At 54.6% G+C, this 27854-nt stretch overlaps 1 protein-coding gene across 1 annotated transcript in view; it reads right to left on the reverse strand.

Moving 5' to 3' along the window:
• Positions 1-10530: 10530 nt before the first annotated feature.
• Positions 10531-27854, reverse strand: part of LOC135888124 (E3 ubiquitin-protein ligase TRIM15-like) — a 30676-nt gene continuing 13352 nt past the window's right edge. The window contains exon 3 of the mRNA XM_065415930.1: positions 10531-11075. Within this exon, the coding sequence (XP_065272002.1) occupies positions 10531-11075 (545 nt within the window). The remainder of the gene's footprint in view (positions 11076-27854) is intronic.

Raw genomic sequence — 27854 nt, forward strand, 5'->3', positions numbered from 1 at the left:
GCCACAATCCTGACACCTGAACCATGTATTGGATTCTCCCCTCCTCACCTTTACACACAGTGATTAAATTCTCCCCCCGCCCAGAGACGAGCTCCAGCTTCTCCCCGCCCCACCGGATCAGCAGCCTGGCGTTCTCCTGCACATCCTGGGGCTCCCGGCAGAACCCCTCCCAAGCACGGTGAAAACAGGCTCTAAGATCGTCTCTGTCTCCCTTACAGGACCCCAGTTTGTCCCACACTCTCTGTAGGGTGTCGACACTCAGTGGTTCTGGGCGGGCGCTTAACCGAGCCAGGTACATGTGCACGGGGAGCTTCTCAATACCATACTGGGGTTTCCCGTCCCTGTAGCGCACGGAGATCTCACATTCCTGCTTCCCTGAGGTGAACTGGAGCTCCCCCCCGCCCCACTGGATCAGCAGCCTGGCGTTCTCCTGTACACACCAGGGCTCCTGGCTGAAACCCTGCCGGGCTCCGTCAAAACAGGCCCTAAGGGCGTCAGTGTCTGCATGACAGGACCCCAGTTCACTCCACACTCTCCGTAGGGTGTCAGCGCTCAGTGACAGCCGGCGGGCGCGTAGCTGAGCCAGATACACAGGCACTGGCAGGAGCGCCGCCAGCTTTCCGAAATGTTGTCCCCCCACAGAGGCGGCGGAAGGTCCCGCCACCGAAATACCACCGCGGTCGCTGCCCCCCAAATCGTAGCGCCCTAGGTGACAGCCTAGGTCGCCTAATGGGTTGCGCCGGCCCTGGGCACTGGGATGTTCCCAACACGGTACTGGGCTCTGCGGGCCCCATAGCGCACTGTGATCTTATATTCCCCCTTCCCTGAGGTGAACTGGAACTGCCTCCGGTTGCACCGGATCAGCAGCCTGGCGTTCTCCTGCACATACTGGGGCTCCTGTCTGAACCCCTCCCAGGCGCAGTGAAAACAGGCTCTAAGATCATCTCTGTCTCCCTTACAGGACCCCAGTTTGTCCCGCACTCTCCGTAGGGTGTTGGCGCTCAGTGGTTCTGAGCGGGCGCATAACTGATCTAGGTACATGTGCACGGGGAGCTCCCCAACCTTGTACTGGGGTCTCCCATTCCTGTAGCGCACAGAGATCTCACACTGCCCCTCCCCCGACAGGAACTCCAGCTTCCCCCCGCCCCACCGGATCAGCAGCCTGGCGTTCCCCTGCACCCACGGGGGCTCCCGGCTGAACTGGGAAATGGCCTCCCCAAAGCAGCCGCTCAGCTCCTCACCCAGCGCCCCCCAGCGCCCCAGTCTATCCCGCACCCTCGCTAGGTCTGCGACACTCAGCGGCTCTGGGCTGGCGTGTGACCAAGTCACTGGCCTGTCCCCTCCCAGCTCTGTGATGTGATACTGGGGTTCCCCATCGGCGTTCAGCACCGAGATCTCACACTGCCCCTGGCCGGAGACAAACTGCAGCTTCCTTCTGCCCCACTGGATCAGCAGCCAGGCGTTCTCCTGCACACACCGGGGCTCCTGGCGGAAACCCTGCCAGGCTCGGTCAAAACAGGTGGTCAAGGCGCCAGTGTCTCCACGACAGGACCCCAGTTCACTCAACATTCTCTGGAGGGTGTCAGCGCTCAGTGGCGGCCGGTGGGCGCGTAGCCGAGCTAGGTACACATGCATTGGGATCTTCCTAACAAGGTACTGGGCTTTCCCGTCCTCATAGCGCACTATGAGCTTATGTTCCCCCTTCCCTGCGGTGAACTCCAGGCTCCCCCCACCCCACTGGATTAGCAGCCTGGCGTTCTCCTGCACACACCGGGGCTCCCGGCTGAACCGGGAAAGGGCCTCCCAAAAGCAGCCGCTCAACTCCTCACCCAGCGCCCCCCAGTGCCCCAGTCTGTCCCGCACCCTCACTAGGTCTGTGACGCTCAGCGGTTCTGGGCTGGTGTGTGACCACGTCACTGGCCTGTCCCCTCCCAGCTCTGTGATGTGATACTGGGGTTCCCCATCGGCGTTCAGCACCGAGATCTCACACTGCCCCCGGCCGGAGAGAAACTGCAGTTTCCTCCTGCCCCACTGGATCAGCAGCCTGGCGTTCTCCTGCACACACCGGGGCTCCTGGCAGAAACCCTGCCAGGCTCGGTCTAGACAGGTGGTCAAAGCGCCAGTGTCTCCACGACAGGACCCCAGTTCACTCAACACTCTCTGGAGGGTGTCAGCGCTCAGTGGCGGCCGGTGGGCGCGTAGCCGAGCTAGGTACACATGCATTGGTATCTTCCTAACAAGGTACTGGGCTTTCCCGTCCTCATAGCGCACTGTGAGCTTATGTTCCCCCTTCCCTGCGGTGAACTCCAGGCTCCCCCCATCCCACTGGATCAGCAGCCTGGCGTTCTCCTGCACACACTGGGGCTCCCGGCTGAACCGGGAAAGGGCCTCCCAAAAGCAGCCGCTCAGCTCCTCACCCAGCGCCCCCCAGTGCCCCAGTCTGTCCCGCACCCTCGCTAGGTCTGCGACGCTCAGCGGTTCTGGGCTGGCGTGTGACCATGTCACTGGCCTGTCCCCTCCCAGCTCTGTGATGTGATACTGGAGTTCCCCATCGGCGTTCAGCACCGAGATCTCACACTGCCCCTGGCCAGAGACAAACTCCAGCTCCCCCCCATCCCACCAGATCAGCAGCCTGGCGTTCTCCTGCACACACCGTGGCTCCTGGCAGAAACCCTGCCAGGCTCGTTCTAGACAGGTGGTCAGGGCGCCAGTGTCTCCACGACAGGACCTCAGTTCACTCAACACTCTCTGGAGGGTGTCAGCGCTCAGTGGCGGCCGGTGGGCGCGTAGCCGAGCTACGTACACATGCATTGGGATCTTCCTAACAAGGTACTGGGCTTTCCTGTCCTCATAGCGCACTGTGAGCTTATGTTCCCCCTTCCCTGCGGTGAACTCCAGGCTCCCGCCATCCCACTGGATCAGCAGCCTGGCGTTCTCCTGCACACACTTGGGCTCCTTCTGGAATCTGGACCAGGCATGGGAAACACAGGTTCTCAGGATATCGGTTTTCCCCCTCCAGTTTCTTAGTCTGTTGCAAACTCTCCATAGGGTGTCGGCGCTCAGTGGTTCTGGGTGGGTGCGTAACCGAGCCAGGTACATGTGCACGAGGAGCTCCCCAACCTCATACTGGGGTCTCCCGTCCCTACAGCGCACGGAGATCTCACACTCCCCCTCCCCTGACAGGAACTCCAGGCTCCCCCTGGCCCACCAGATCCTCAGTGTGGCGTTCTCCTGGACGCACCGGGGCTCCTGGCTGAAACCCTGCCGGGCTCGGTCAAAACAGGCCCTAAGGGTGTCAGTGTCTCCATTACAGGACCCCAGTTCACTCCACACTCTCCGTAGGGTGTCAGCGCTCAGTGGTGGCCGGCGGGCGCATAGCTGAGCCAGATACACAGGCACTGGGATGTTCCCAACACGGTACTGGGCTCTGCGGGCCCCATAGCGCACTGTGATCTCACATTCCCCCTTTCCCGAGGTGAACTGGAGCTGCCTCCTGTTGCACCGGATCAGCAGCCTGGCGTTCTCCTGCACATACTGGGGCTCCTGTCTGAACCCCTCCCAGGCGCGGTGAAAACAGGCTCTAAGATCATCTCTGTCCCCCATACAGGACCCCAGTTTGTCCCACACTCTCCGTAGGATTTCGGCGCTCAGTGGGTCTGGGTGGGTGCGTAACCAAGCCAGGTACATGTGCACGGGGAGCTTCCCAATGTCATACTGGGGTCTCCCGTCCCTGTAGCGCACGGAGATCTGACACTGCCCCTTCCCTGACAGGAACTCCAGGTTCCCTCCGCCCCATCGGATCCTCATCCTGGCGTTCTTCTGCACACATGGGGGCTCCCGGCTGAACTGGGAAATGGCCTCCCCAAAGCAGCCGCTCAGCTCCTTGCCCAGTGCCCCCCAGCGTCCCAGCGCCCCCCAGGACTCCAATACATTTCGAACCCTCTCCAGGTTTTTGATTTTCAGCAGTTCTGGGTGCGAGTTCATCCAAGCTGCAAACACCTCCCAGGTTTTCTCTGTAATGTGGTACTGGGGCTCCCCGGCGCTGCAGGACACGCTGATCTCACACTGCCCCTGTCCGGCGATGAACTCCAGCTCCCCCCCGTCCCAGCGGATCAGCAGCCTGGCGTTCTCCTGCACACACCGGGGCTCCCGGCAGAACCTCTCCAGGGCGAGGTCCAGGCAGCTGCCCAGCTCCTCGCCCAGCTCCCCGCATCGCTCCAGTCCGTCCCGCACTCCCTGCAGGGTCTCCATGCTCAGCGGCTGGGGGCGGGCGCGGAACCTGGCCAGACACGCGTCCCCCGTGGGCTCAGCGACGTGGCACCAGGGCTCCCCATCGGTGTCACACATACGCGTCTCACACTCCCCACTCCCCAAGATGACCATGAGCCCTGCCCCCTGGCTTGGGATGGCTGTCCGGCTGCCGCCCTGCACACCTGGGGATTTTCTCGGGGACTCACACAGGCCCCGATCCTCCCACATCTTCACTCTTTGCTGCACAGTCAGTTGTTTTTTCTCATTCTCCATTTCCGGAGCCTGAACCATGGCCCAGCCTGAGACTTGTACGTTATCCTAGACTTTTCCGCTCTCTGTCCATGGAGACGCACCCGCACCAAGGGCCCGAGATCCGGGTCACAGTTCGGTTTTGTGTTGCTGTTAGTGGGGCTGTAGGTCGGAGTCCTGCAGAGCGGGGCTGAAACGGGCTCTCAGCTCATCCGTCGCGTCCCCCTGGGATTGCAGCTTCCACCAGGTTCCCAGGGCGGAGCAGGTGCAGGTTGCATGGATTCAGTACGGTCCTTCTGGAGTGTCCTCCTCCCAACAGCTCTGCTCAGCTTCTCTCCTGCGCTGCTCCAGCAGGTCCTGAGGACAAAACAGGAGAACATAAGGGCTGGTCAGGGGGGTGAGTCTGGAGTCTCCCAGAGCTGTAGGGCTCAGCCCCAGGCAATGGCTCCCATGGAGCAGACACAGAACAGAAGTATTTCTGTCTGTAACAGCACCAGGCCGGGTGTCCAACATGCAGCCCGGGGCTGGATCCAGCCTTCGCTCTGCGTTTACGTGGCTGCATGACATGTTCAGCTTGTGCACGATTTGGGAGCGGAGGCACGAAAGGAACGAGGGGCTGTGACGCTGAGTGTCACCACGCCTGACTTTCAGGTGTCTGGCAGATCACTGCCATTCACCACACCTGAGTTCGGCACCCGGGCTCCTACACAATGAATGGGGAGAACCAGGCATCCGGGACAGCGATTCACAAATGCCAGCAGGTTGGGCAGGGGGCCACCTAAGCAGGCCTGTCAAAATCTGTTACCTAAAGGCCACATCCTGCCATTGACCTGAGCAGGAGACCTGCTGTGCATTGTGGGAAGTGCATAGTCCAGAATTTAAACCCCAGCCCACAGGTCACAGCCCTAGAGGGAACCCGGCCCCGTGCTCTGAATGAGTCTAACACCCCTGCCACAAACGCTCTCACTTCTTTGAGAACATCTCATCCCACTGTGTCTCCTTCTGTTCTTCATCTCCTGTCCTCCTCCCATGTGTTCTGAACCTTTCTATATCCCCGTACGTGTGTCTCTGCTGCCTGAACCCCTCTCCCCCGCCACCTACACACATTTCCCTGCTAGCTCTGTCACCTGCATTCTCTCCTCATCTTCCTACACACCAGCTGTTTAGCAAAGGGGCCTCAATACACACAGCACACATGGATGAGTCTCTGAAAGGCTGGGCCACTAGGGATGGTGGAGGGCTGCAGCTTTAAAGCCAGAAGCAGTGGGCTTAAGGAGGAGAGGGGTCTCTAAAGCATGTGGGTTTGGGGAAGGGAGTCCCTGTCCTGTCCTCCTTGAGCAGAGTTAGGTGGAAGAAAGGATGCGACATGTAGAGTTCTCCTGTGATAAGTGGGCCTGAAATTTACCCTCACTGTGAGCTCAACTGTAAGATGTGAAAGTCCATAAGATGTTACTATAAGAAGAAACGCTGAAGGGAAAAGATACGAACGAGAGACAGAAAGATGGGAGTTAGTCCAAACAAAAAGGCCCCCTGATATAGTTAAAGGATGCTGTTCAAATCCTGCTTGGTAAATGAGAAAATGTGGGTCCGGAAATTAATGAACCAAAATTGGTGGGTCTGGTATTAGGCCTAATGGGTGGACAAAATAATGCGGGGATGAGCTACTCCTCCCATCACTCCCTTTTTGGGTCCTCGAAGAGAGAGACTTCAGGGGGAAAATACAGAAGAACAGAGGGAGGCTGTCATCATCATGGCTACCAACCCCCACCCTTTCCTGGGACCCTGGGCCTTCACCATCCTGATCCTGAGAAATGTTCTGACCAGACTGGGCCAGAGAGTCTGAATCACATGACACCGCCACCCTACCAGCTCCACCTGAATCCCAAACACGTAACAGCAACTCCTGTCAGGCCTGACAAACTCACCCAAACAACCTTAACGCTGCCCTTTGTGTCACCCTCCTTAGAACAACTGAAAACAGCAAATAATCCTACCCTTACAGAAACAAACATTGGAAAGTTTGCAAACAAACAATGCAAGACACCAACACAACCTTAACTCTGCCCTCTAGTGGTTATTGTTGATTGGCTAATTGTTCCTGAAATAACTAACCTCCCTCCCCAAACTAGAGTCCTCCTCCTTCACATCATCCTCTAACTCAGAGGTTCTCAAACTTTTTTCCTGGGACCCGCTTTGAAAATATTTCAGGCTGTGATGACCCCCCCATACTATGCCACCCTTACTTCTGCGCTGCTGCTGGCGGCGGCGCTGCCTTCAGAGTTGGGCATCCAATTAGCAGCCACTGCTCTTGCAAGCCCCCCTGCAATAGTCTTGCCACCCCCTTCTGGGTCGGGACCCCCAGCTTGAGAAACGCGGCTCTATCTGTTCTTCCTGGCTGAAGCCAGATCAGACAACACATGTAGTGTCTCTAGGCCAAACCCATTTTATCTGAGCTAAGAAGGGAATGTCTGGAAACGTTTTGAAACTCCAGAAGAGCTTTTTCCTGGATCCCCTGGACATCAGTACTGCCTTGTCTGTTTCCCCTCAACTTTTCAATGAATGTTCTCCCCTTCTAGAAACCCTTTCTGCCACTTTTCAGGCAGATTGGTTACTTGTTGGAGTCATTCACACCCGAGTAAAGTGTGTATAAAACACCACCAACCACAATCTGAGCCCAGGACACACCAGTGAGTTGATTCTTCACTGCTCTCTATGCCATCACTTAGCTGCGGGGTCCCCCCCAAGTTACTGTGGGTAGCAAGAGTCTCTCTGATGGGGAAATGGGGGTGGATGGAGGCTCATGTGCCGCCATTATCCTCACCGAACTTTCAGTTTCTGAACGACTCTACAGCTCATCTGCCAGCTGCTGCTCTGAGCTGGGGTTGGGCATTTTCTAAACGCCCCAGACTCTGAGATCAGGCTAGTCCTGTAGGGTGAGCCCGGCTCCTCCCACTGACACCGGCCTAAACCAAGTGTGGGGGCTAGTCCAAGAAGAAGGTAGGGTGTGAATTTAAAGCAGATTCGCTATTCTCAATTAACTCCATGTGTGGACGCTCTTGGTTCAGAAGAGGGACTCCTGATTAACTCCACGTGTGGATGCTCTTTGTCCGGAATAGGAGTGCCTTGTTCAGAATTACCCTCATGCAGTGGATAACGCTAATTAGGAATAAGGCACGCTTATATTGGAAAAAGAGCATCCACGTGTGGAGTTAATTGGGAAGAGCTCCTCTGAAACAACCTCCCATGTAGACAAGCCCTGACTCCAGTGAAGTCATTGGCGTTACATTGTTGTAAAACTGGTGGAAATCCATGCTGGCCAGGGCAGGAGGGGAAACACACGGCTGAGGATATCTGAATAGCCTGTTCTTCCTGCCCTGGGGACTGTGATTCCAGATGCAGGGGAGAGTGACACAGCTGACTGGGAGAAGAGAAATTCCTGATGGGATCCCGGGGTAGGAATAATCTCCCAACCGACATAAACACTTTAATCCCTCCCTCTTCTCCCCAAAGCCAAAGTTATTCATTAAAAAAACAGTTCATATTGTTAAGTGACAAGAAGATACCTAAACCGCTAAAATGAAGATGCATCAACACAGCTGTGTGCCGGGGAAGCCCAGGTCTGGGCTAACAGTGCCTGCAGGTTGGGATTGTGAGGCACCAGCAGAGCTGTGGGGGGAGCCCAGGGCTGGGGTAGCAGGGGGCTCTAGGTTGGGATTGAGGGGCACCAGCAGAATTGAGGATTGTGGGGGAGCCCAGGGTTGGGATAGCTCGTTGGGATTGAGGGACATCAGCAAAGCTGGGGGGAGGAACAGTTGGGAGGACAGAAATGTGGGGGGACAAAATATGGGGGACATATGAGGACAGACATAAAAGGGCAAGAGAGACCATGGGATTTAAAGATGAGAAATGATGGGAACCTCAAAGGCAGAGAGAGATGGGAACACCATTGGAAGAGAGGGTGGGTGGGGTAAGCCCTCAGTAGACAGAGAAACAGGAGAACCCCTTTACCACAGGCTGGGAAGGGAGAGGAGAAGAAGCCCCTGAAAATGCCGAGGGGCGGGAAGAGGCTCACAATTTGGGGAGTGGGGACAGCTCATTCCATACCCGGTGCCGGACACAGCAGAGGGGCCTCCCGCAAGCTCCCACATGGAACAACAAACTCTTCAGTGGTGGGGGCAGCTGTTGGGGCTGGGGGATCATGGGTGGCTCATAAAGGGTCACCAGAGGCTGAGACTCACCCCAAATCCTGAGGGGGCCCATTCAATATGGAAAATAAGCAACATTTCCCTGAACGATTCCTCCCCCCCCCAATTCCCATCTCCTAAAGCCAGCGCCTCGCCCCACTCTCTGAAAACCTTGGGTGAAATCCTGGGAGTTTTCCCACTGACTTCAGTGGGGCCTGGACTTCATCCTTTTCTGTGTAGGAGAAGGAACGGAGAGAGAGACCCTGAGACAATATCACCTACTTACTGGGTTTGTGATGATTTCAAGAGAGACCCTGAATTCTCTCCTGATTCCTTTCCCCTCTTTTAGGGATCGGCCGACGGGCTTCTCTCTGGCCCCAGATCCGCCATTATCCTCATACATGTGTCAGTTTCCAAATGGCGCTGGAGCCTTTTCCTGCTTGACACGGACTTTGAGCTCAGGTTAGAGCTGCCCTTCGCCCACAGTTGGGCTCGGCAGGTAGAGACACACTGTGGAGGACCGAGGGCCTTTTGCCTGCCCTGATACACCTCCCCTGCGGACTTTGATTTCAGGTGGAGGAGAAAGAGATAATCAAATGACTGGGAGAAGAGACACACCCCATGGGAGCCTGGCCCAGCAGTCCTGGATTTCCCATTCTGATGTGTCCCAGTTTGGAGGCTGGCTCCAGCCCCTGCCATCCAGCTGGGATTAGCTGTTGTTAATTATCGGCCTGTCATGTACCCCTTGCACCAGCCATCGTGCTGCCCGCACAGCTCGTTAGCTTAGAATGAAGGCTGATAAATGCCATTCACAGCCACGTTAAACCCTCCCACCCCTCCCTAACACGAGACATCTCTGCTGCTGTGGAGAGCCCCCAGGGGCCGGTTCCTGCCCAGCTCACCCTCCAGCCGGAGATCCTGGTGCAGAGCGGGGTTTTATAGCAATGCTGCTCTTCCAGCGTGTGGCCATCCGGGGGCTGTGCTCCCACAGCTGGCCCCATCACCTGCTTCTTGCAATGCACAGCGGCGTGCCCACCCTGCCCTGAGTGTCCTGCAGAGCTGGGGAGGAGGGGAAGCTGGGACCCCTGGCCGGGATTCTCTAAGGAACGGGGGAGAAACAGACTCAGATGGGCCCAGGGTGCTGGGAGCGGGGTGCAGAAGAACTAGGCCGGGGTAGTCAATTATTGTTGTCAAGGTCCAAATTTCTTGGTCAAGGAACAGTGAAGGTCCAGACTCCACAGAAACATTTTCCATGGTGTCATAACAATAATGATACTAATAAGTAAATAAAAAGATTTCATGGTCCGTTCAAAAGCGTCTGGCAGTCCGGATTTGGCCCGCGGTCCGCCTATTCACTGCCCCTGAATGAGGCGGCATGAGGAAGAGTTGTGGGATGAAAGAGAAGAGGCCATGTAATCTACTGGGTCAGTTTTCAGAGTGGTAGCCATGTTAGTGTGTATCAGGAAAAACAGCGAGGAGTCCTGGTGGCACCTTAGAGACTAACACATTTATTTGGGCATAAGCTTTCGTGGGCTAAAACCCACTTCATCAGGCCTCCTCCCTGTTCCCCCCCAGTTGAGGCATCTCTCCCTGGCCCTTGGCTGGGTCCCTCTCCCACAGGGGGGCTCCCTCCTTCCTTGATGGGACTCTCCCCCCCATTCCACACAGAATTGGCCTCCTAGGGGCATGGAGACCCAGCCTAGAGTGCCTCACACAGACCTCCACAGCCATAGAGCTACGGGTAGAGCGTCACCCCCCCCCCCTTCAGCCCTGTCTATCGGGGTGTGTGTGTGTGTGGGGGAGACTGGCTGAGTCCTCCAGATCATAGAGATCAGGAGGGTGGGGGCTAGAGGAGCCGCACACTAGCCCCAGCATAGCAGAGCGGGACAGTAGTGCTAACCCGGAAGAACGGGCGGATTCTCTCCCCGGCGAAAGAGGCCGGCGGGAAAGTGACCATCGGGTCCCCGGTACTGGCAATGAAAAACGCCACCTGCCCCACTTCATAGTCCAGATAAACCCGGATCCTGGGGGGTGCCTGGCTCGGGGGGAAGGGGATGCACTGCATATTGAGAGCCCAGCACTGATCCTCACTGCACCGCACAGCCCAGATCCCCTGCTCAGGGTTAAGGCTGATCCCTCCGTTCCTGCTCACAGACTCTCTGGCCACCCCCACATCACAGACTTCCCTCCCCTCCACCTCCACCTCCACCTCCACCTCCCAGGTATGTCTGCCCGAAGTGAATCCCTCACAGCCCAGCACACAGTGCTCAGTGTCAAATCTCTCAGGGTTGTCGGGCAGATCCTGCCGTGTGCGTTCCCATCTCACACTTCTCCGATCCGCAGACACTGTGAGTCGGTGATTGGCCGTGTCTGGATCCAGGGTCACGTTCGCTGCAGAGAGAGAATCAGAGCGTGAGGGGCAGAGCTCAGCCCTGGGGCAGGGTCTGATCGTGTCAGTGACAGAACCTGCCCCAGCTGGGGAGTGAACCCGGCAACCTCCCGCCTCCAGGATTTACCCAGCTCTGCCTGGGGAGCAGCGCTGAGATCTCAGCCATGGGCAGGGGGGATTCACACCCCGACAGAGCCAGTTCAGGGACAGAGTGAAAGGATCAGCTCAGCTGAGCCAGGCCCCCAGACCTAGAGTCTGAGTCTCAGTGATTCCATCCTTGTGCTGGGGGAAAGACAAGGGGGGTTAGAGGGAGGTGGTTTTAAGCCACTTTGTCCTTCCTTTAGTCTCCCTGGCCCCTTGTTACAGGGGCCTCAGGGCTGCAAAGCAGAGAGCAGCCAGAGTGTGATGCATCCTGTCTATGCCCCCAGCAGATTATTGACAATTATTAGCAATGGGTGCGCATGTGACAATGAGTGTTGCCCACTCTCCCACATGCACTGGAGATGATGATTTTGGCTGCTGTATGAACCTTGAGAGATCGAGTATTCCTCGTGTCAGCCCGGCCCTGGGCTGGTGTACCGCTAGCGTGGCACAGAGGTCTTCATGCCGTGGGGATTGTTAGCAGGTAGGTGGGAAATTCATAGATTCCAAACCAAGAAGGGAGCTTTGTGGTGATCTAGTCTGACGTCCCATAGGGCACAGGCCAGAGAGTTGCCCCCAAGTAATTCCTAGATTTAAACATGGTCAGAGATGGAAAATCCACCACGAACCCTGGTAAATTGTCCCCATGGTTACATGATCTCACCATGAAAAACGTACACCTTATTTCTAGTCTGAATGCATCTCGCTTCCACTTCCAGCCATTGGATCATGTTAGACCTTCCTCTGCTGGATTGAAGAGCCCATTATTACATACTTGTTCCCCATGTAGATACTTATAGACGGTGATCAAGCAAACCAGATAGAGCTCTTTGAGTCTATCACTACAAGGCGAGTTTTCTAATCCATTAATCATTCTCGTGGCTCTTCTCTGAACCCGCTCCAATTCATCAACAACCTTCCTGAATTGTGGGCACCAGAACTGGACACAGAATCCCAGCAGCGGTCGTACTGGTGCCAAATATGGAGGTAAAATAACTTCTCTACTCCTATTTGAAATTCTCCTGTTTATGGGGCATTCCATGGCAAGGCTGTATGGGTAAGATCAGTGTAAGTGGGGGGAGTGCTTGTAACCCCGACAAAGCTGGGCCCAGGATTCCTGGGGGGCTGAACCCCCGTTCCCTCATGGTCACTTAGGGCAGGGGTTAGGCTGCTCTCTCCACACTGGCCACTTCTCCGCCCCACTGATCACTGAATTAAGCTCAAACCAAATACAATTTAGTAAACAACAACTGTAAGAAAAATAAGGAAAAACTGGAAGAGGTTAAAGGAATAAGCACCCCGCCCTGTGGGCACGGGGACCCCACAAACTGCAGCTCTGGGATGTAAGGAACATTCACAGCCTGTTCCTCACCCATCCCCAGCCTCCCTCCCAGGCCCTGGCTGTGCTGCAATGATACCATGGGTCAGATACCTGCTCTGGTGGTGGCCACGCACCCTCAGGCTCTGGGGTTACCGTACGTCCGGGTTTTCCCAGACATGGCCTCTTTTTTGGCCCTCCGCTCTGCATCCGGTCGGGTTCTGCATATAAGCGGGAATGTCCGGGAGTTTTCCTTGCGGAGCAGATGTTGCAGCTCAGAGCCGTCTCCGATTGGTCCCTCCCTTGCACCCACAGCTGCCGGATCCCGCCTGGCCTGCCAGATAGGCAGAGCAACCAAGTGCCTCTTGGCTGGGCCGCCTGCCCCACTGCAGGGCCTCAGAACACAGCTGGGAGGGGTAACAGGGCCAGGCCCCAGCTCCCTGCCCTGGAGAGGGGTGAGGCCTGCAGGGAGTCGCTGACTGATGGGCCTGTGCCAGTCGCCCTGCCACGGTGACAGGGAGTGACACTGCCCCCCACCATGAGAGTGAGACCGCAGGTACCCCCAGCACCCCCAAATACCCCCTCCCAGTACACACACACTGATCCAGCACCTCCAAATACCCCTCCCAGTACAGACACACTGATCCAGCACTCCCAAATACCCCTCCCAGTACACACACACCGATCCAGCACTCCCAAATACCCCCTCCCAGTACAAACACACTGATCCAGCACCCCCAAATACCCCTCCCAGTACACACACACCGATCCAGCACTCCCAAATATGCCCTCCCAGTACACACACACTGATCCAGCACCCCCAAATACCGCCTCCCAGTACAGACACACCGATCCAGCACCCCCAAATACCCCTCCCAGTACACACACACAGATCCAGCACCCCAAAATACCCCCTCCCAGTACACACATACTGATCCAGCACCTCCAAATACCCCTCCCAGTACAGATACACCGATCCAGCACCCCAAAATACCCCCTCCCAGTACACACATACTGATCCAGCACCTCCAAATACCCCTCCCAGTACAGACACACTGATCCAGCACCCCCAAATACCCCTCCCAGTACACACACACTGATCCAGCACCTCCAAATACCCCTCCCAGTACAGACACACTGATCCAGCACCCCAAAATACCCCTCCCAGTACACACACACCGATCCAGCACTCCCAAATATGCCCTCCCAGTACACACACACCAATCCAACCCCCCAAATACCCCCTCCCAGTACAGACACACTGATCCAGCACTCCCAAATACGCCCTCCCAGTACACACACACCGATCCAGCACTCCCAAATACCCCCTCCCAGTACACACACACTGATCCAGCACCCCCAAATACCCCTCCCAGTACACACACACCGATCCAGCACTCCCAAATATGCCCTCCCAATACACACACACCGATCCAGCCCCCCAGATACCCCCTCTCAGTACACACACACCAATTCAAAGTACAAAGTAAGTCTCTAGCTGTTACGGTAGCTGAGAAAGCCATGGGACAGAGACCACGAAAGGCTCAATACTGAGAAATGGAGTAAACAGAACCCAGCACAAATATGAAATGGGGAATAACTGACCAGGTGGAAGTACTTTGGAAAAGGATCCAGGGGTTATAGTGGATCACAAATTGAACATAAGCCAACATGATGTAGGTGCAAAAAAGGCTAATATTATGGGGTGTATTAATAGGAGAGTTGTATGTAAGATATGGGGTGTAATTGTCCTACTATGATCAGCCCTGGTGAGGTCTCAGCTGAAGTATTGTGTCCAGTTCTGGGCACCGCACTTGGATGTGGATACATTGGACAGAGTCCAGAGGACAGCCATGAAAGCGATAGGTTTGGAAAACCTGAGCTAGTGAAGCAAATGTCAAGATGTCTGTTGATTTCAACAGGATTTGCAACAGGCTCCAAATGCATATCACAAACACATATACACATTATTCCCAAGAGCTAGTCATCCGATGCCTGTACATGACAAAATTCATTGCCATAGAAGCAATGGCCAGTCGGACATCAAAATCCAACACACACTCTTCCATTCTGATCATGGTAACTATGTATTGACCAAGCGACATATGGTGATTTTGGTACATACCTAGTTTCCATGCAATCCACGGCTCCACACGCATGTTCCACTTGCTCTTTCTTGCTGTTCCAGCTACTTTGCATGTACAATTAAAAGCAAAAAACCTTTACTTGAAAGAAACAAAACAAACCTATATTGGGTGGAATAGTGAAACCTGAAAGAGCGTAAGTGAAAAGGATGGATTGATGCTACAAGGATGAGTATATAGATCAATATGAAGAGAATGTGAGAAGTAGATAAATAGATATGAAGAGACCAAGACACATGAATGAATTATATGGAGAGAGTGCAATAAATCAAGAGATAACGAAAGCCTGATATAGACAGGAAGAGAACAACAGTAATCAGATAGATTGGTGTGGAGACAGTGTGATAGACAGATATGAAAAGAGAGTGAGAGATTAGATGCGTACGGAGAGAGGGATAAATTAAGAGATAGAAAGAGTTAGATATATAAAGATACAAAGAGAGCATGACAGACAGAGCAGAGCATAGATACATGAGAACGTATAAGGATGGTGTAAGTGACCAGGGCGTAGTCGGTCTGGCCTAGTGGTCACAGCTGGGCTGAGGTCTCCCCACCAGGGACGGGAGTTACTGGGGTAGAGTTGGAGGAATTGCAAGGCCAGGTCCCATAAACAAGAGCCAGGGTCGGGGACTGGAGACCAGAGGTAGTACCAGGTCAGAATCAAGGGGGAAGAATTAAGGGTCGAGTCAGAGACCAAACATCAGGAGATGAGGCAAAGTCCAGCTGGCCACAGTCCATGTGGTCGCTCAAACAACTTCATGGGTCAAGCCCTGGGGTTAAGTAGGGGCACTTGGCCAATCAGAGACCTGCAGGGTGCTGTCACTCTGGGTCTCGTGGGCGGTACTTCCTGCCGCGCTTACTCTGCACAGTGCCCCCTGGTTGTGCTAGCCCACGGCCTCCTGGTGGTACCATGGGACTATCAGCCACTCCAGGCTCTGCAGCTGTGGGTTCTAATCCCCAGGTCCTTATAGATAGAGGGAACTGGGAATAGATGGGTGTATAAGGACAGTTTTTGCTGTTTCTCCCCATTGTAGCCCACGAAAGCTTATGCTCTAATAAATTTGTTAGTCTCTAAGGTGCCACAAGTACTCCTGTTCTTTTTGCGGATACAGACTAACACGGCTGCTACTCTGAAACTCCCCATTAAAATTATTCTAGACCAAGATAGAGTGTGAATTTAAAGTGGGATAACTGCTCTGTATGGGGCTACTTATTCTGGACTAAGAGTGTCTTGTTTCTGTTTAGCTTTTCCACTTTTCAAACTGGAACAGGGCACTTTAGTTCCAGAAAGTATCTGTGTAAGCAGGGGCGCGTATCTCTCCCCTTCTGACAGGGCGGGAGGCCGCGCCTCCTCACTGCTTCACAAGCAGGGCACAGCTCACAGCCAGTGAGCCCTCCTGGTGATTAGTCCAAGTAGCAGTTAGTCCCTCTGCCCAGTCCCTCAGTCAGGGCCATGAGCAGTTTATAGCTCAGGCTGAGTCCGGGAGATACAGCCCAGCAGTTCAGGGTGGGGAATTAGCTCCCAACCGGGAGCGACAGCAAATGCGCCTGGCACTTTAGCTCCGGCGGGCGCCAGACCAATTCCAGCCTCCTGGCCTATTAGTGGGGAGGTGGCACCCTTCACAGGTGGGGTGCCCGGGGTAGGGGGACGCAGGCCCTCCCACTCCACTGCGTCCCAGCCCAGGACCATATTAGTGGCAGAGTAGTCCGCCACTAGGTCAGCGGGGATCTGCTCGCAAAACACTGGCCAGTTCACAATAGTTCCACCGCCAAACCCTATTCGGTGTCCCTGGGCTCCTTCCTACCCTCCCCAGCTTGGGGTACCTGGGTTTCGGGGTCGTCCTCGGTCCCCCTGGGGTAAACAGCCAATGGCAGACCCGGCAGTTCATCGGCGTTGCTGGTCTCCGGCAATTCAGATAACTCCTCTGGTCGGCAGACGTGTCCTTCAGCTCCGGGCTCCAGGAGCAAGGAAGAGACCTCCTGCTTCTCTGGCAGCTCTCCCCCTACTGAGCTAGGAGGCTGGTCTTTTATAGTCCAGCTTCCTGTCCTGCCCCTCTGCTTCTGTTGCGGCGGCCGCAGGTGGCCTAGTTCTGCCCACCAGGGGGTGGTTTCGGGTCTCTCCCCTTCTGACATGGCGGGAGGCCGCACCTCCTCACTACACAGCCTATGGAATTATTCCAGAATAGAGAAATTGGATTCATATGTATGGGGATGGCTAGATGGGTATAGATGGGAGCGGATGGATAGATAGGCAGGCATGAATGGAGATGGATAGATTTCTATAAAGTGTTAACAAACTTGGCCAAGACAAGGCAGTGCCTACTGCTCCAGTAACGGAAAGTGGGTTGGATTATTTTGCTACCTATTTTCTGAATTGTTGATTATACTAATGGTGAGATTATAGGCTTTTAAAAGGGAAAGGGCTAATGAATCGAACAACACAATCTTTCCTACTGATCCCAATAGCCTGAATATTGAGTCACAAGCAGTCTTACGTGCTTTGGAAATTCATCCCACTTCTCCACTGTTCGCAGAGTACAAAGGAGATCGGCAAACTGCTTAAAAATGCAGCTGTTGATTCTTTGGGATGTTGCTGGTCTCTGACGCAGAGCCAGAGAGTTCTTGCTAACCTTTGGGTGGGCTATATCGGGGGGTTTTCAACCTTTTTTTTTCATTTGCGGACCCCTAAAATATTCCAGATGGAAGTGCAGACCCCTGTGGAAACCTTAGACAAAGCCTGCAGACCCCCAGGGTCTGCGGGCCGCAGGTTACCACTGGGTTGGAGTTTATGCTGCCCTTCTCCTTGACTCTAAGAATGCCTCCCTTGGAAATGCACCTGGGGACCCAGAATTCAGTCACTGAGGGTTTTCAGCAAGGATCACACAGGGGCGGCCTCCCCGCATTCAAATCCAGACAAAGAACAAAAGGAAGGAACTTAATTCTTAAGTACCAACTTTATAAAGTCTTGCGATGATAAACAAACATCATTATCATAACTTCATTTCTACAACATAACATGGCTACTTTATAATCCACCTACATTATCTTCACTGTTCTACATGAATGTAAATAAAGAAAACAAATTGAATCTAGACAGGTCAGTCCCCACAGAAACACAGCGAGAAGAAACTCAGAGTTCCCAAACATTTAGGTGGAGTTTACCCGAGTCTCCGTCTTTGCTCACCAAAATCTATACACTCGACTGAGTCGAAAGCAAGGCAGCAACATCTTCACTCCCCCTGCTTGTAGAAATCTCCAGCTGGAATCCAGATTTCCCTCCCGATTGCCCCTTTCTGTAATGAACACTGGCGGGGGGCTTCCCTGGCAGAGGGTTAACACTACCACTGACCTGCTACAAAAGTGCTTCAGAGCCAGGGGGAAAACCCAGCCTGCTTCCTGCTCCCGTGACTCAGTTTCTCCCGACCCACCCCAGGGAACGTGGCCTTTTGCAAAGCAGCCGCCCTGATGACTCACCCTCAGCGGACTCTGACTCTGGCTACAAGGACCCCAAATGACCGCCCCCGATTCCAGCCATGTCTGGGTGTGAAGGGGCTAAATGTGAATCTGCCTCGCAACAGTGACCCCGACACAACTTCCCCCACTCCCTGCCCCATAGATCTTGCCCTCTAAGGCACCCACCTCCAGCCAAGCTCCCCCAAACTGGTCACCTGGTCCGCCTCACTCTGGGCAAGCCCCCCATCTGGGTCTCTGGCCCCCCCACTGCTGCCAAGCCCCCATTCCCCCACTCCAGCCCCCCCAGCCAGGCTCCAACCTACAGCCAAGCCCTCCCCAGCCAGTCCCCTCCCCCCAGTTCTGGCCAACCCCCCCACCCAGCCAGACCCCTTACCCCACCCCCACTCCAGGCAAACTTCCCTCCCCACCCCAGCCGGGCCCCTCTGCCCCCACTTTGGGCAAGCCCCCAGGCAGACCTGAATAAGGCCCCCAAATAGGAGACTTGTACCGTCTCCATCTGGGCCCAGATGAGAATGGTCAATTCCCAGCTTTTGGCAAACAGAGGCTAGGGACACCATCCCTGCCCACCCTGGCTAATAGTCATTGATGGACCTATCCTCCATGAATTTATCTAATTCTTTTTTGAACCCTGTTATAGTCTTGGCCTTCACAACATACTCTGGCAAGGAGTTCCACAAGTTGACTGTGTGGTGTGTGAAAAAATACTTCCATTTGTTTTAAACCTGCTGCCTATTCATTTAATTTGGTGGCCCCTACTTCTTGTGTTAGGAGGAGTAAATAGCACATCCTTATCTACTTTCTCTACACCAGTCATGATTTTATAGACCTCTAGCATATCTCCCCTTAGCCGTCCCTTTTCCAAGCTGATCCCAAGAGATCAGCCACACCTCAGGATCAATATATAACTTACCCAATAATCACACCATTGCCAATCCTTTACTATCTAATATTAAAGGTTTATTTCTAAGAGAAAAGAAAGAGATTTAAAAATGCTCAAAGAAATCATGTACATATCACCATTGCAAAGTTCTTGGATCAGGTTTGTGGCGGTGATGTTACGGACTGCTGGCTTGTACAGTCTCTGGTAACTTCCTACAGATTAGAAGGTTCCTCGGTCCGTAGTCAATATGCTCCTTTTAGTGTAAGTCCAGAGATCAGAGCAGCAAAATGGAGATGCTCCCAGGGTTTTTTTTTATACCTTCTCCCATGTGGAGGGACTGTTCACAGTCTTAGTTTGTGGAAAATTACAGGCACAAGATGGAGTCCAGGGTCACATGAGCAAGTCACATGCTAAAGCGTCCACAGGAAGGCTCACAGGGCGGACGACAAGTTTTTGCTATGGCCTATTGAGAGAGTTAAATGTTTTCTTTAATCGGTCAGCAACTTGAAGAGTCCGTTCAAAATGGCTGGCTAGACTGGATGTACACTGCCTTGTAGGTGTTGCCCAGGAATACAGCACATAGGTTGGATACCAGTGTAGAGTCAATATTAATAACTTCAGAGACAAAGATGATACGTGCATATAAACAGGACAATCATACTTGATAGATAGTAACTTTTCCATTGATTCCTTACATGATGCACTTCTTACAAGTTTTGGTGCAACTGTGTAACAGTGGAAGCTGCAATGGTACGGTCCTATTTCAATCATGCGGTGTCACAGGGGGTTGGTGCTCTGGCTCTGTTCGGGCGTGTAACCGAGCCAGGTTTATGTGCACTGGGAGCTCCCCAACCTCATACTGGGCTCTCCTGTTCCTATATCGCACAGAGATCTCACACTGCCCCTCTCCTGACAGGAACTCCAGTCTATTCCTGTCCCAGTAGATCCGCATCCTGGCATTCCCCTGCACCCATGGGGGCTCCCGTCTGAACTGGGAAATGGCCTCCCCAAAGCAGCCGCTCAGCTCCTCACCCAGTGCCCCCCAGCACCCCAGTCTGTCGCGCACCCTCGCTAGGTCTGCGACACTCAGTGGCTCTGGGCTGGCGTGTGACCAAGTCACTGGCCTGTCCCCTCCCAGCTCTGTGATGTGATACTGGGGTCTCCCATCAGCAAGGAGCACCGAGATCTCACACTGCCCCCGGCCGGAGACGAACTCCAGCTCCTCCCCGTCCCAGCGGATCAGCAGCCTGGCGTTCTCCTGCACACACCGGGGCTCCTGACCGAATTGGTCCAAGGCGTGGGAAATACAGGTTCTTAGGGTACTGGTGTCTTCCTGACAGGACCCCAATTTTCTCAACACTCTCCGTAGGTTGTCAGAGCTCAGTGGGTGTGGACGGGCGTGTAACCAAGCCAGGAATATGTACACGGGGAGCTCCCCAACCTCATACTGGGGTCTTCTGTCCTTACAGTGCACAGAGATATCACACTGCCCCTCTCCCGACAGGAACTCCAGGTTACCTCCATCCCACCAGTTCCCCATCCTGGCGTTCCCCTGCACGTACGGGGGCTCCCGGCTGAACTGGGAAATGGCCTCCTCAAAACAGCTGCTCAGCTCCTCACCCAGCGCCCCCCAATGCCTCAGTCTGTCCCGCACCCTCCCTAGGTCTGTGACGCTTAGTGGCTCTAGGCTGGTGTGTGACCAAGTCACTGGCCTGTCCCCTCCCAGCTCTGTGATGTGATACTGGGGTCTCCCACTGGCGTGGAGCACTGAGATCTCACACTGCCCCTGGCTGGACACGAACGCCAGCTCCCCCCCGCCCCACCGTATCAGCAGCCTGGCGTTCTCCTGCACACACCGCGGCTCCCGGCTGAACCGGGAAATGGCCTCCCCAAAGCAGCTGCTCAGCTCCTCACCCAGCGCCCCCCAGTGCCCCAGTCTGTCCCACACCCTCACTAGGTCTTCGATGCTCAGCGGTTCTGGGCTGGAGTGTGACCAAGTCACTGGCCTGTCCCCTCCCAGCTCTGTGATGTGATACTGGGGTTCCCCATCGGCGAGGAGCACCGAGATCTCACATTGCCCCCGGCCGGAGACAAACTCCAGCTCCCCCCCGCCCCACCGGATCAGCAGCCTGGCGTTCTCCTGCACACACCGGGGCTCTCGTCTGAACCCCTCCCAGGCTCTGTGAAAGCAGTCCCTCAGCACAGCAGTGTCTCCCTGAGAGAAACGCAGCCCAATGAACAACGCCAGCAGATTGTTAGAACTGAGCCGTTCCTTGCGGGAACGTAACCAGGCCACATACAAGTACCCGGGCAGATCCTTCACATGGAGATAATAACGGGGATTTCCTTTGTGATAGAAAACAGAGATTGTGTAACCCCCTTCCCCCGACAGGAACTCTAGCTCCCCCCCTCCCAGCGGATCAGCAGCCTGGCGTTCTCCTGCACGTACTGGGGCTCCCGGCAGAACCTCTCCAGGGCGAGGTCCAGGCAGCTGCCCAGCTCCTCGCCCAGCTCCCCACATCACTCCAGTCCGTCCCGTGCTCCCTGCAGGGTCTCCATGCTCAGCGGGTGTGGGCGGGCGCGTAACCTGGCCAGACACACGTCCCCCGTGGGCTCCTTGTCTGTGTCACACACACTCATCTCACACTCCCCATCCCCTGAGATGAGTATCAGATCCTCCACCTCGCTGCAGTCGGCCATCCTGGGGCTGCCCCCACACGAGGGCTCCCTGCTGGACTCAGTCGAAGCAGCAGCTTCTTCGGGATTTGGATGCTTCCTGCTGGTGATTCACTCTCTGCGCTGTGATGTGCAACTTCACCACACTCACAGACTTTGGGTTAGACCCTAATGAAGGCTGATCCACGGCCCTGTCGGTGACTTGCCCGTTCCACCTTCTCCCCTCTCTGACCATGGAGACACACCCGCACCACGGGCCGAGATCCGGCTCAGTTTGCTTTTGTGTTGCACTTAGTGGGGTTCTAGGTCAGAGTCCTGCAGAGCGGGGCTGAAACAGGCTCTCAGCTCATCTGTCGCATCCCCCTGGGATTGCAGCTTCCACCAGGTTCTCAGGGCGGAGCAGATGCAGGTCGCATGGATTTAGTTCGGTCCTTCTGGAGTGTCCTCCTCCCAACAGCTCTGCTCAGCTCCTCTCCTGCGCTGCTCCAGCAGGTCCTGAGAACAAGAGATGCCCATTTGCATTGGAGAACATTAGGGTTGGTCAGGGGGGTGCATCTGGAGTCTCCCAGAGCTGTAGGGCTCAGCCCCAGGCAATGGCTCATGGAGCAGACACAGGAGAGAAGTATTTCTATCGTTAATGGCACCAGGCCGGGTGTCCAACATGCAGCCCAGGGCTGGATCCAGCCTCTGCTCTGCGTTTATGTGGCTGCACGACATGTTCAGCTTGTGCAGGGTTTGGGAGCAGATGCACGAAAGGAACTTGCTGAGTGTCACCCCACGGCCAACTTTCAGGTGTCTGGCAGATCACTGCCATTCACCGTGCCTCAGTTCGGCCCCTAGGCTCCTATACAACGCATGGGGAGAGCCCAGGGCTGCCAATAGGGGGGCAAAGGGGGCAATTGCCCAGGGGCCAGGCTGATTTAAAAGGTCCTGGGGGCCTGGCCACTGCCGCGGTAGCTCTGCCTGCTCTGGGGAAAAGCATCTCTTGATTCAAAGATGCTTTTGATATGCCACATGCAGGTTCTGGAGCAGGGTTACTTGGCCCCAGAACCTGCATAGGGGATATCAAAAATGTCTTTGAATCAAGAGATGCTGCGGCTTTTCCCCAGAGCAGGCAGGTTGGCTCTGGGGAAGGGAGGGGAGGCGCGGCTGCCCTGGGGCTCCACCGAGCAGGTCGGGGATGGGGCTGGGCCGGCCCAGGGCTCCTCTGGTGGGGGGTGCTCGGGGCTTCTTTGGGCAAGGGGGGGGGCATTGATTGTTCTGCCCTGGAGCCCAGAATTGCTGTCGGTGTGCCTGGGAGAGCCAGGCACAGAGACTGTGATTCACAAAAGCCAGCAGGTTAAGTAGGGGGCCACCTAAGCTAGCCAATGGGGGGGGGGGTGGTGAAAGAGTCATCGGAGCAGGGGGACTGGATCCTGGGTCTCCCTCATCCTGGTAAGAGCTGTAAGGACCTGTAGAGTTTGGCTTCTACCATGAGCTGTTAGCAGTGATGGGCTGTTACCTGCTATATGGACCAGCTGCTAGAGGGGGACGCAACACACACTTTGCCAGGGATACAGCAGTACCCTGTGACCAGCCAGCTCTGTTGCTCACAAGCAGGTGCCCGGTGGGTCACAGGTTGGGACTGTTCATCTGGGCTGGAGGCAGCGACTTGTGCTTTGTGCGAAGGAAGGGAAAGACCAGAGAGAGCCTGGACGTTGCAAGTTATGGCTACGCTCGAGGAAATAAACAAACACTGGAAATCCCCAGATAAGGTCACCCAAACAACTCTCACATTGCCCTTTGCATCACCCTCCTTAGAACAACAGAAAACAGGAGACAGCCCGCTCCTCAAGCAAAGAAACAAACATTGGCACGTTGGGAAATACACAGCTGAGGCTCCCCAAGCAACCTTAACTCCACCCTTTGTGTCACTCCTCGGGACACCTGAAATCCAGGGTCCATCGCTGAGATAATTCCCAACTTCTGTCTAAACCACCCACAAGTCTCTCCAGGCAGCAAGAGCCTCTTTGATGATGGAAATGGGCATGGCTGGAGGATCAAGGGCCTCATGGGTCCACCACAGTTTCAGAGAATCACCCCAAATCAGGGTTAAAAGCAATCTAGGGGATCAGCTCACATCTCCTCCCCCACTCCCCCGTGGCGGGTGCTGTATACTCACCTGTCCAATTCTGGCTGTGCACCTGTCTCTGTGAGAGGAGAGGAGTTGTAGGGTTGCTGATTTCGGTTGGACGTATTCCTGGAGGTTTCATCACATGACATAACCTTTAATTAATCTTTAATTCCTGGAGACCCCAGCACAATGCTGGAGGCTTGGCAACCCCACTAGATGGTGACGAAGAGAAAGTAACCCCGAGACATGTCATCTGCTTACAGGCGGGCTCCAGGGGACAGCCCTGAAATCTCCCCAATTCCGTCTCTCTCCCCCGGTCTGGGAATGGCCGACAGGTTCTGCTGCTGCCCCAAAGACGCCTTTATCTTCACTAAACTTTCAGTTTCCAAATGACACCAGATACCACCTGAGAGAGGCTGCTCAGAACCGGGGCTGGGCTTTTCCTGATCAACATGGACTTTGAAATCAAATTAGACCTGCAAGGCCGGATTATCCACTTTCAACTACCACTATGTCACTTATTGCAGACACAGAGTTGGGGAAAGGAGAGTCAGTTCTGGTCTTTGCCTGCTGCTTGTGCTGGTTCTTGAAGGCCGGGACAGTGACATACGGAGGACATGGAAATTCCTCCTTGGAGCCTGGGCCAGGCACTGTCACATCAGCCATTTTGGATACAGGGAGTCTCCCCCGCCCTTCCCCCACAGCTGCGCTCCCTCTGAGGGCAATTCCGGCCGCCTAACTGGGGTTAGTTATTATTAGTTATTCCTCCACGCAAATAACTTCCGTCGCTTAGAGTTAAGTTTTCAGAATGCCTTTCAGAACCAGACTAAACTATCCCATCCCGGCCTAAAAGCACCCACTAAGGGGACTGCAAGAGAAGGAGACATAACAAATAATTCTGACACCAACCTCACCCCTCGGACCAGACCCTCAACAGGAGTCAATCAGCACAGCTCAATGATCCGCACCCAAACCTCCTTAACTTTGACCCTAAAACAAAAATGTTCCTAATAACCAGCGGTCTAAACCCATCTTGTCCATCTGTCATAGATTCACAGATTTTAAGACCAGAAGGGACCATCGTGATAGTCTAGTCTGGTCTCCTGTATCACACAGGCCAGAGAATGTTATCCTGTGACTCCTGAATCAAGCTTAATGACTTAAGGTGGGACTAGAGCGTATCTTTTAGAAAGATCAATTCAATCTTAACTTAAAGATTCCTGGTCAAGGAGATTCCACCACACCGCTGGAGAACCTGTTGCAATGGTTAATTACCCTTATTTGTTAAACATCTGTGCCTTATTTCCTGATCGAATTTTCCTAGCTTAAACTTCTAGCCCTCAGATCTTGTTCAGCCTTTACCTGCTTGGGTTACAGTGCCTTCTACTATCAGAGATTTTACCCTGTGTAGGTACCTATAGATGGTGATGAAGTTGCGTCTTAACTTTCTCTTCAATAAGAGAAGTTGATGGAGGTGCCTCTTAAATAGATTGAGCTTCTTTAGTCTCTCCAGCCCAGATGGAAACTAGGAGCCTCGCTACCTTTGTGGATCACTGTCAGGCAGGTTTTCCAGATCTCAGATCTTTCTCCTCTAGATGTTTATTTCAGTTTTTATTTATTTTGATATGTCTTCTCTGTCCTTTTAAAATGTGGACCTGAGAACAGGCCATAGTATCCAGTATTGGCCTCACCAGTGCCATAGACGGAGAGGTAATATCCCCTGTCCACTCCCCTTATGATACATCATGGATCGCATTAGCCCTCTTAGCCACAGCATTGAACTGGCTGCTCACGTTCTGTTGATTGTCCAGCACAACCTCAAAGTCTTTTTGTCTAATGGCTGCTTTCCATGGCACCTGGTTTCCATGGCACCGGGTTTCTCTGTGCCCCAGTTTCCCAGGTGCTGACCTTCCTCGTGGCCCAGGCTCTGAGAGGTCTGGTTTGCCTGTGGCCCTGGTTCCCAGACGCCAGCTTTCCATGGTACCTGATTTCCTGAGGCTGGGTTACTCTGAGGCCCCGTATCCCTCATGCAGGCCACCCACATCACCGGTGTCCCCTGAGGTCTCTCGGTTCCCTGCAGTGTCCATCGCACCCAGTGTCCCCGAGCCCTGGTTTCTGTAGCCTCCCAGCACGTGCTCTGGCCAAGCCACAGATTTTGCTGTTTCCCGCTCTCAGAGGGAGCCAACCCCTGCAGCCCTGTGTGGATCTGATGGCCTTGTGGGCTTGCTTAGCCGCTCGCTGCCCCACTCTCCCCTCTCGATCTGATTCTGCCTCTCTCTGCATGGGGGGAAGGGGAGTTATGCTGGGGCAGGGGAGCAATGGGGTGCTGGGGGGCGCCGGGTGAGGAGCCGAGCGACTGCTTTGGGGAGGCCATTTTCCAGTTCAGCCAGGAGCCCCCGTGTGTGCAGGGGAACGCCAGGGTCTATATCATGAGGGTCTGTTCAGAGAGAAGGAGCCTGGAGTTCCTCATGGAGGTGACAGAAGTCACTGCCCTGCCCCCCCTCCGCAATGGGGGGGGTGTTTCGGCCCATAGTGCACCATGTGGGGGCTCGCTCAGCCCATCATGCACAGCGGGCCAAGCTGGAGTCACCATCTTTGTGAGGGGCGAATAGATCGCCGGCTGCGGCCTCCATCTCGAAGTGGGGCAGCATTAAGGTCTGGGGTGGCCAGACATCTTTGTGAGGGGCACGGCCTCCCCGGAGGCGGGGGGAAGGGTGGGTGGTCTGGTCGGGGACTGTTTCCATGAGATATGGAAGGGCATAGCCACCCTCTAGCAGATGAGTCTGTATCTCTTTGGGTGGGTGTCTTCAGTCCTGGGTGGACTGGAGGAGGGTGTCAGGCTGGGGGGGGGGGAATGGTATTTAACCCCTTGGGGGCAGGTGTCTCTGGCTCTGCCCCTCACTCTCTGGCCCCTCCCCCAGGTCTGCATCTCCTTCGATGCCCAGGAGCTGACAGTGGCGCTGCCGGGGGAGCAGCAGCTGAAGTTCCCCAACAGGCTGGGGCTGGAGGCCGTCAAATTCTTCTCGGTGGAGGGAGACTTCAGGGTCAAGTCCATCAAGTTCAAGTAGCTCCACCCCTTCCCCATGGCTCCACCCCTCCTTGCTTGCTCCGCCCCCTCCATGGGGAGTTAAAAACCTACCAATAAACAGGAAACTTCTCATCACCCTGTGCTGTCCCAGGGCTCGTTATTCACGCCAGCGCAGCCCGGGAGCTGGGATTGGGGACCTGGCCCCTTTTCAGCTGGCCCAGGGGAGCTGATTGGGTGGAGGCTGGGCAGGCGGGGGGGTGGATTCTCCTTTAGGGATAGGGGTCCCTCTGATACTCATACAGGGGATGGGGGAACCTAGGGGTGTAATACTGGAACATGGTCTAGTGATTGGGAGCCAGGACTCCTGGGTTCTCTTCCCAGGTGTGGGAGAGGAGTGGGGTCTAGTGGGTTATAGGGGGTGAGGGGCCCTGGGAGCCAGGAGTCCCGCGTTCTACTCCTGGCTCTGGGAGCGGAAACAACTTGTGCAAGGGAGAGGACTTTTTTTCAGAAAGTTTTTTTTCAGAAAGTTCTGATGTCTGGTGCTAGAGGGCGCAAGAACACCGTGAGTGCATACACACAGAAAACACATCTCGAAGAACATCCGTTACTGTACGGTAAGTAACCTCTTTGCATACCACCTCATTCCCCTTACTCTCAATTCCCATGCTTGTATCATGCATCCAAGGATTGTGTTAGCCCTCTTAGCTACAGCACTACCCTGGGAGCTCATGTTCAGCCGATTTCCACTATGGACCCTACATCCTTTTTTCAGCATCACTCTTTTCCAGTTTTCAATCCCTCATCCTGTAAGTGTGACTGGCATTCTTTGTCCCATTAAGTATGACATTGCATTTGGCTGTCTTTAAATACATGTTGTTCAGATGAGCCCAACCTACCAAGCCATCCTGATCCATCTGTACAACTGGCCTGTCCCAATTTTTGAGTCACTTGCTAATTTGACCAGTAATGATTTATATTTTCTTCCTAATCATTGATAAAGCTATTGA

The sequence above is a fragment of the Emys orbicularis genome, chromosome 13 (assembly GCF_028017835.1).
Source record: "Emys orbicularis isolate rEmyOrb1 chromosome 13, rEmyOrb1.hap1, whole genome shotgun sequence".
Classification (NCBI taxonomy): Eukaryota; Metazoa; Chordata; order Testudines; family Emydidae; genus Emys; species Emys orbicularis.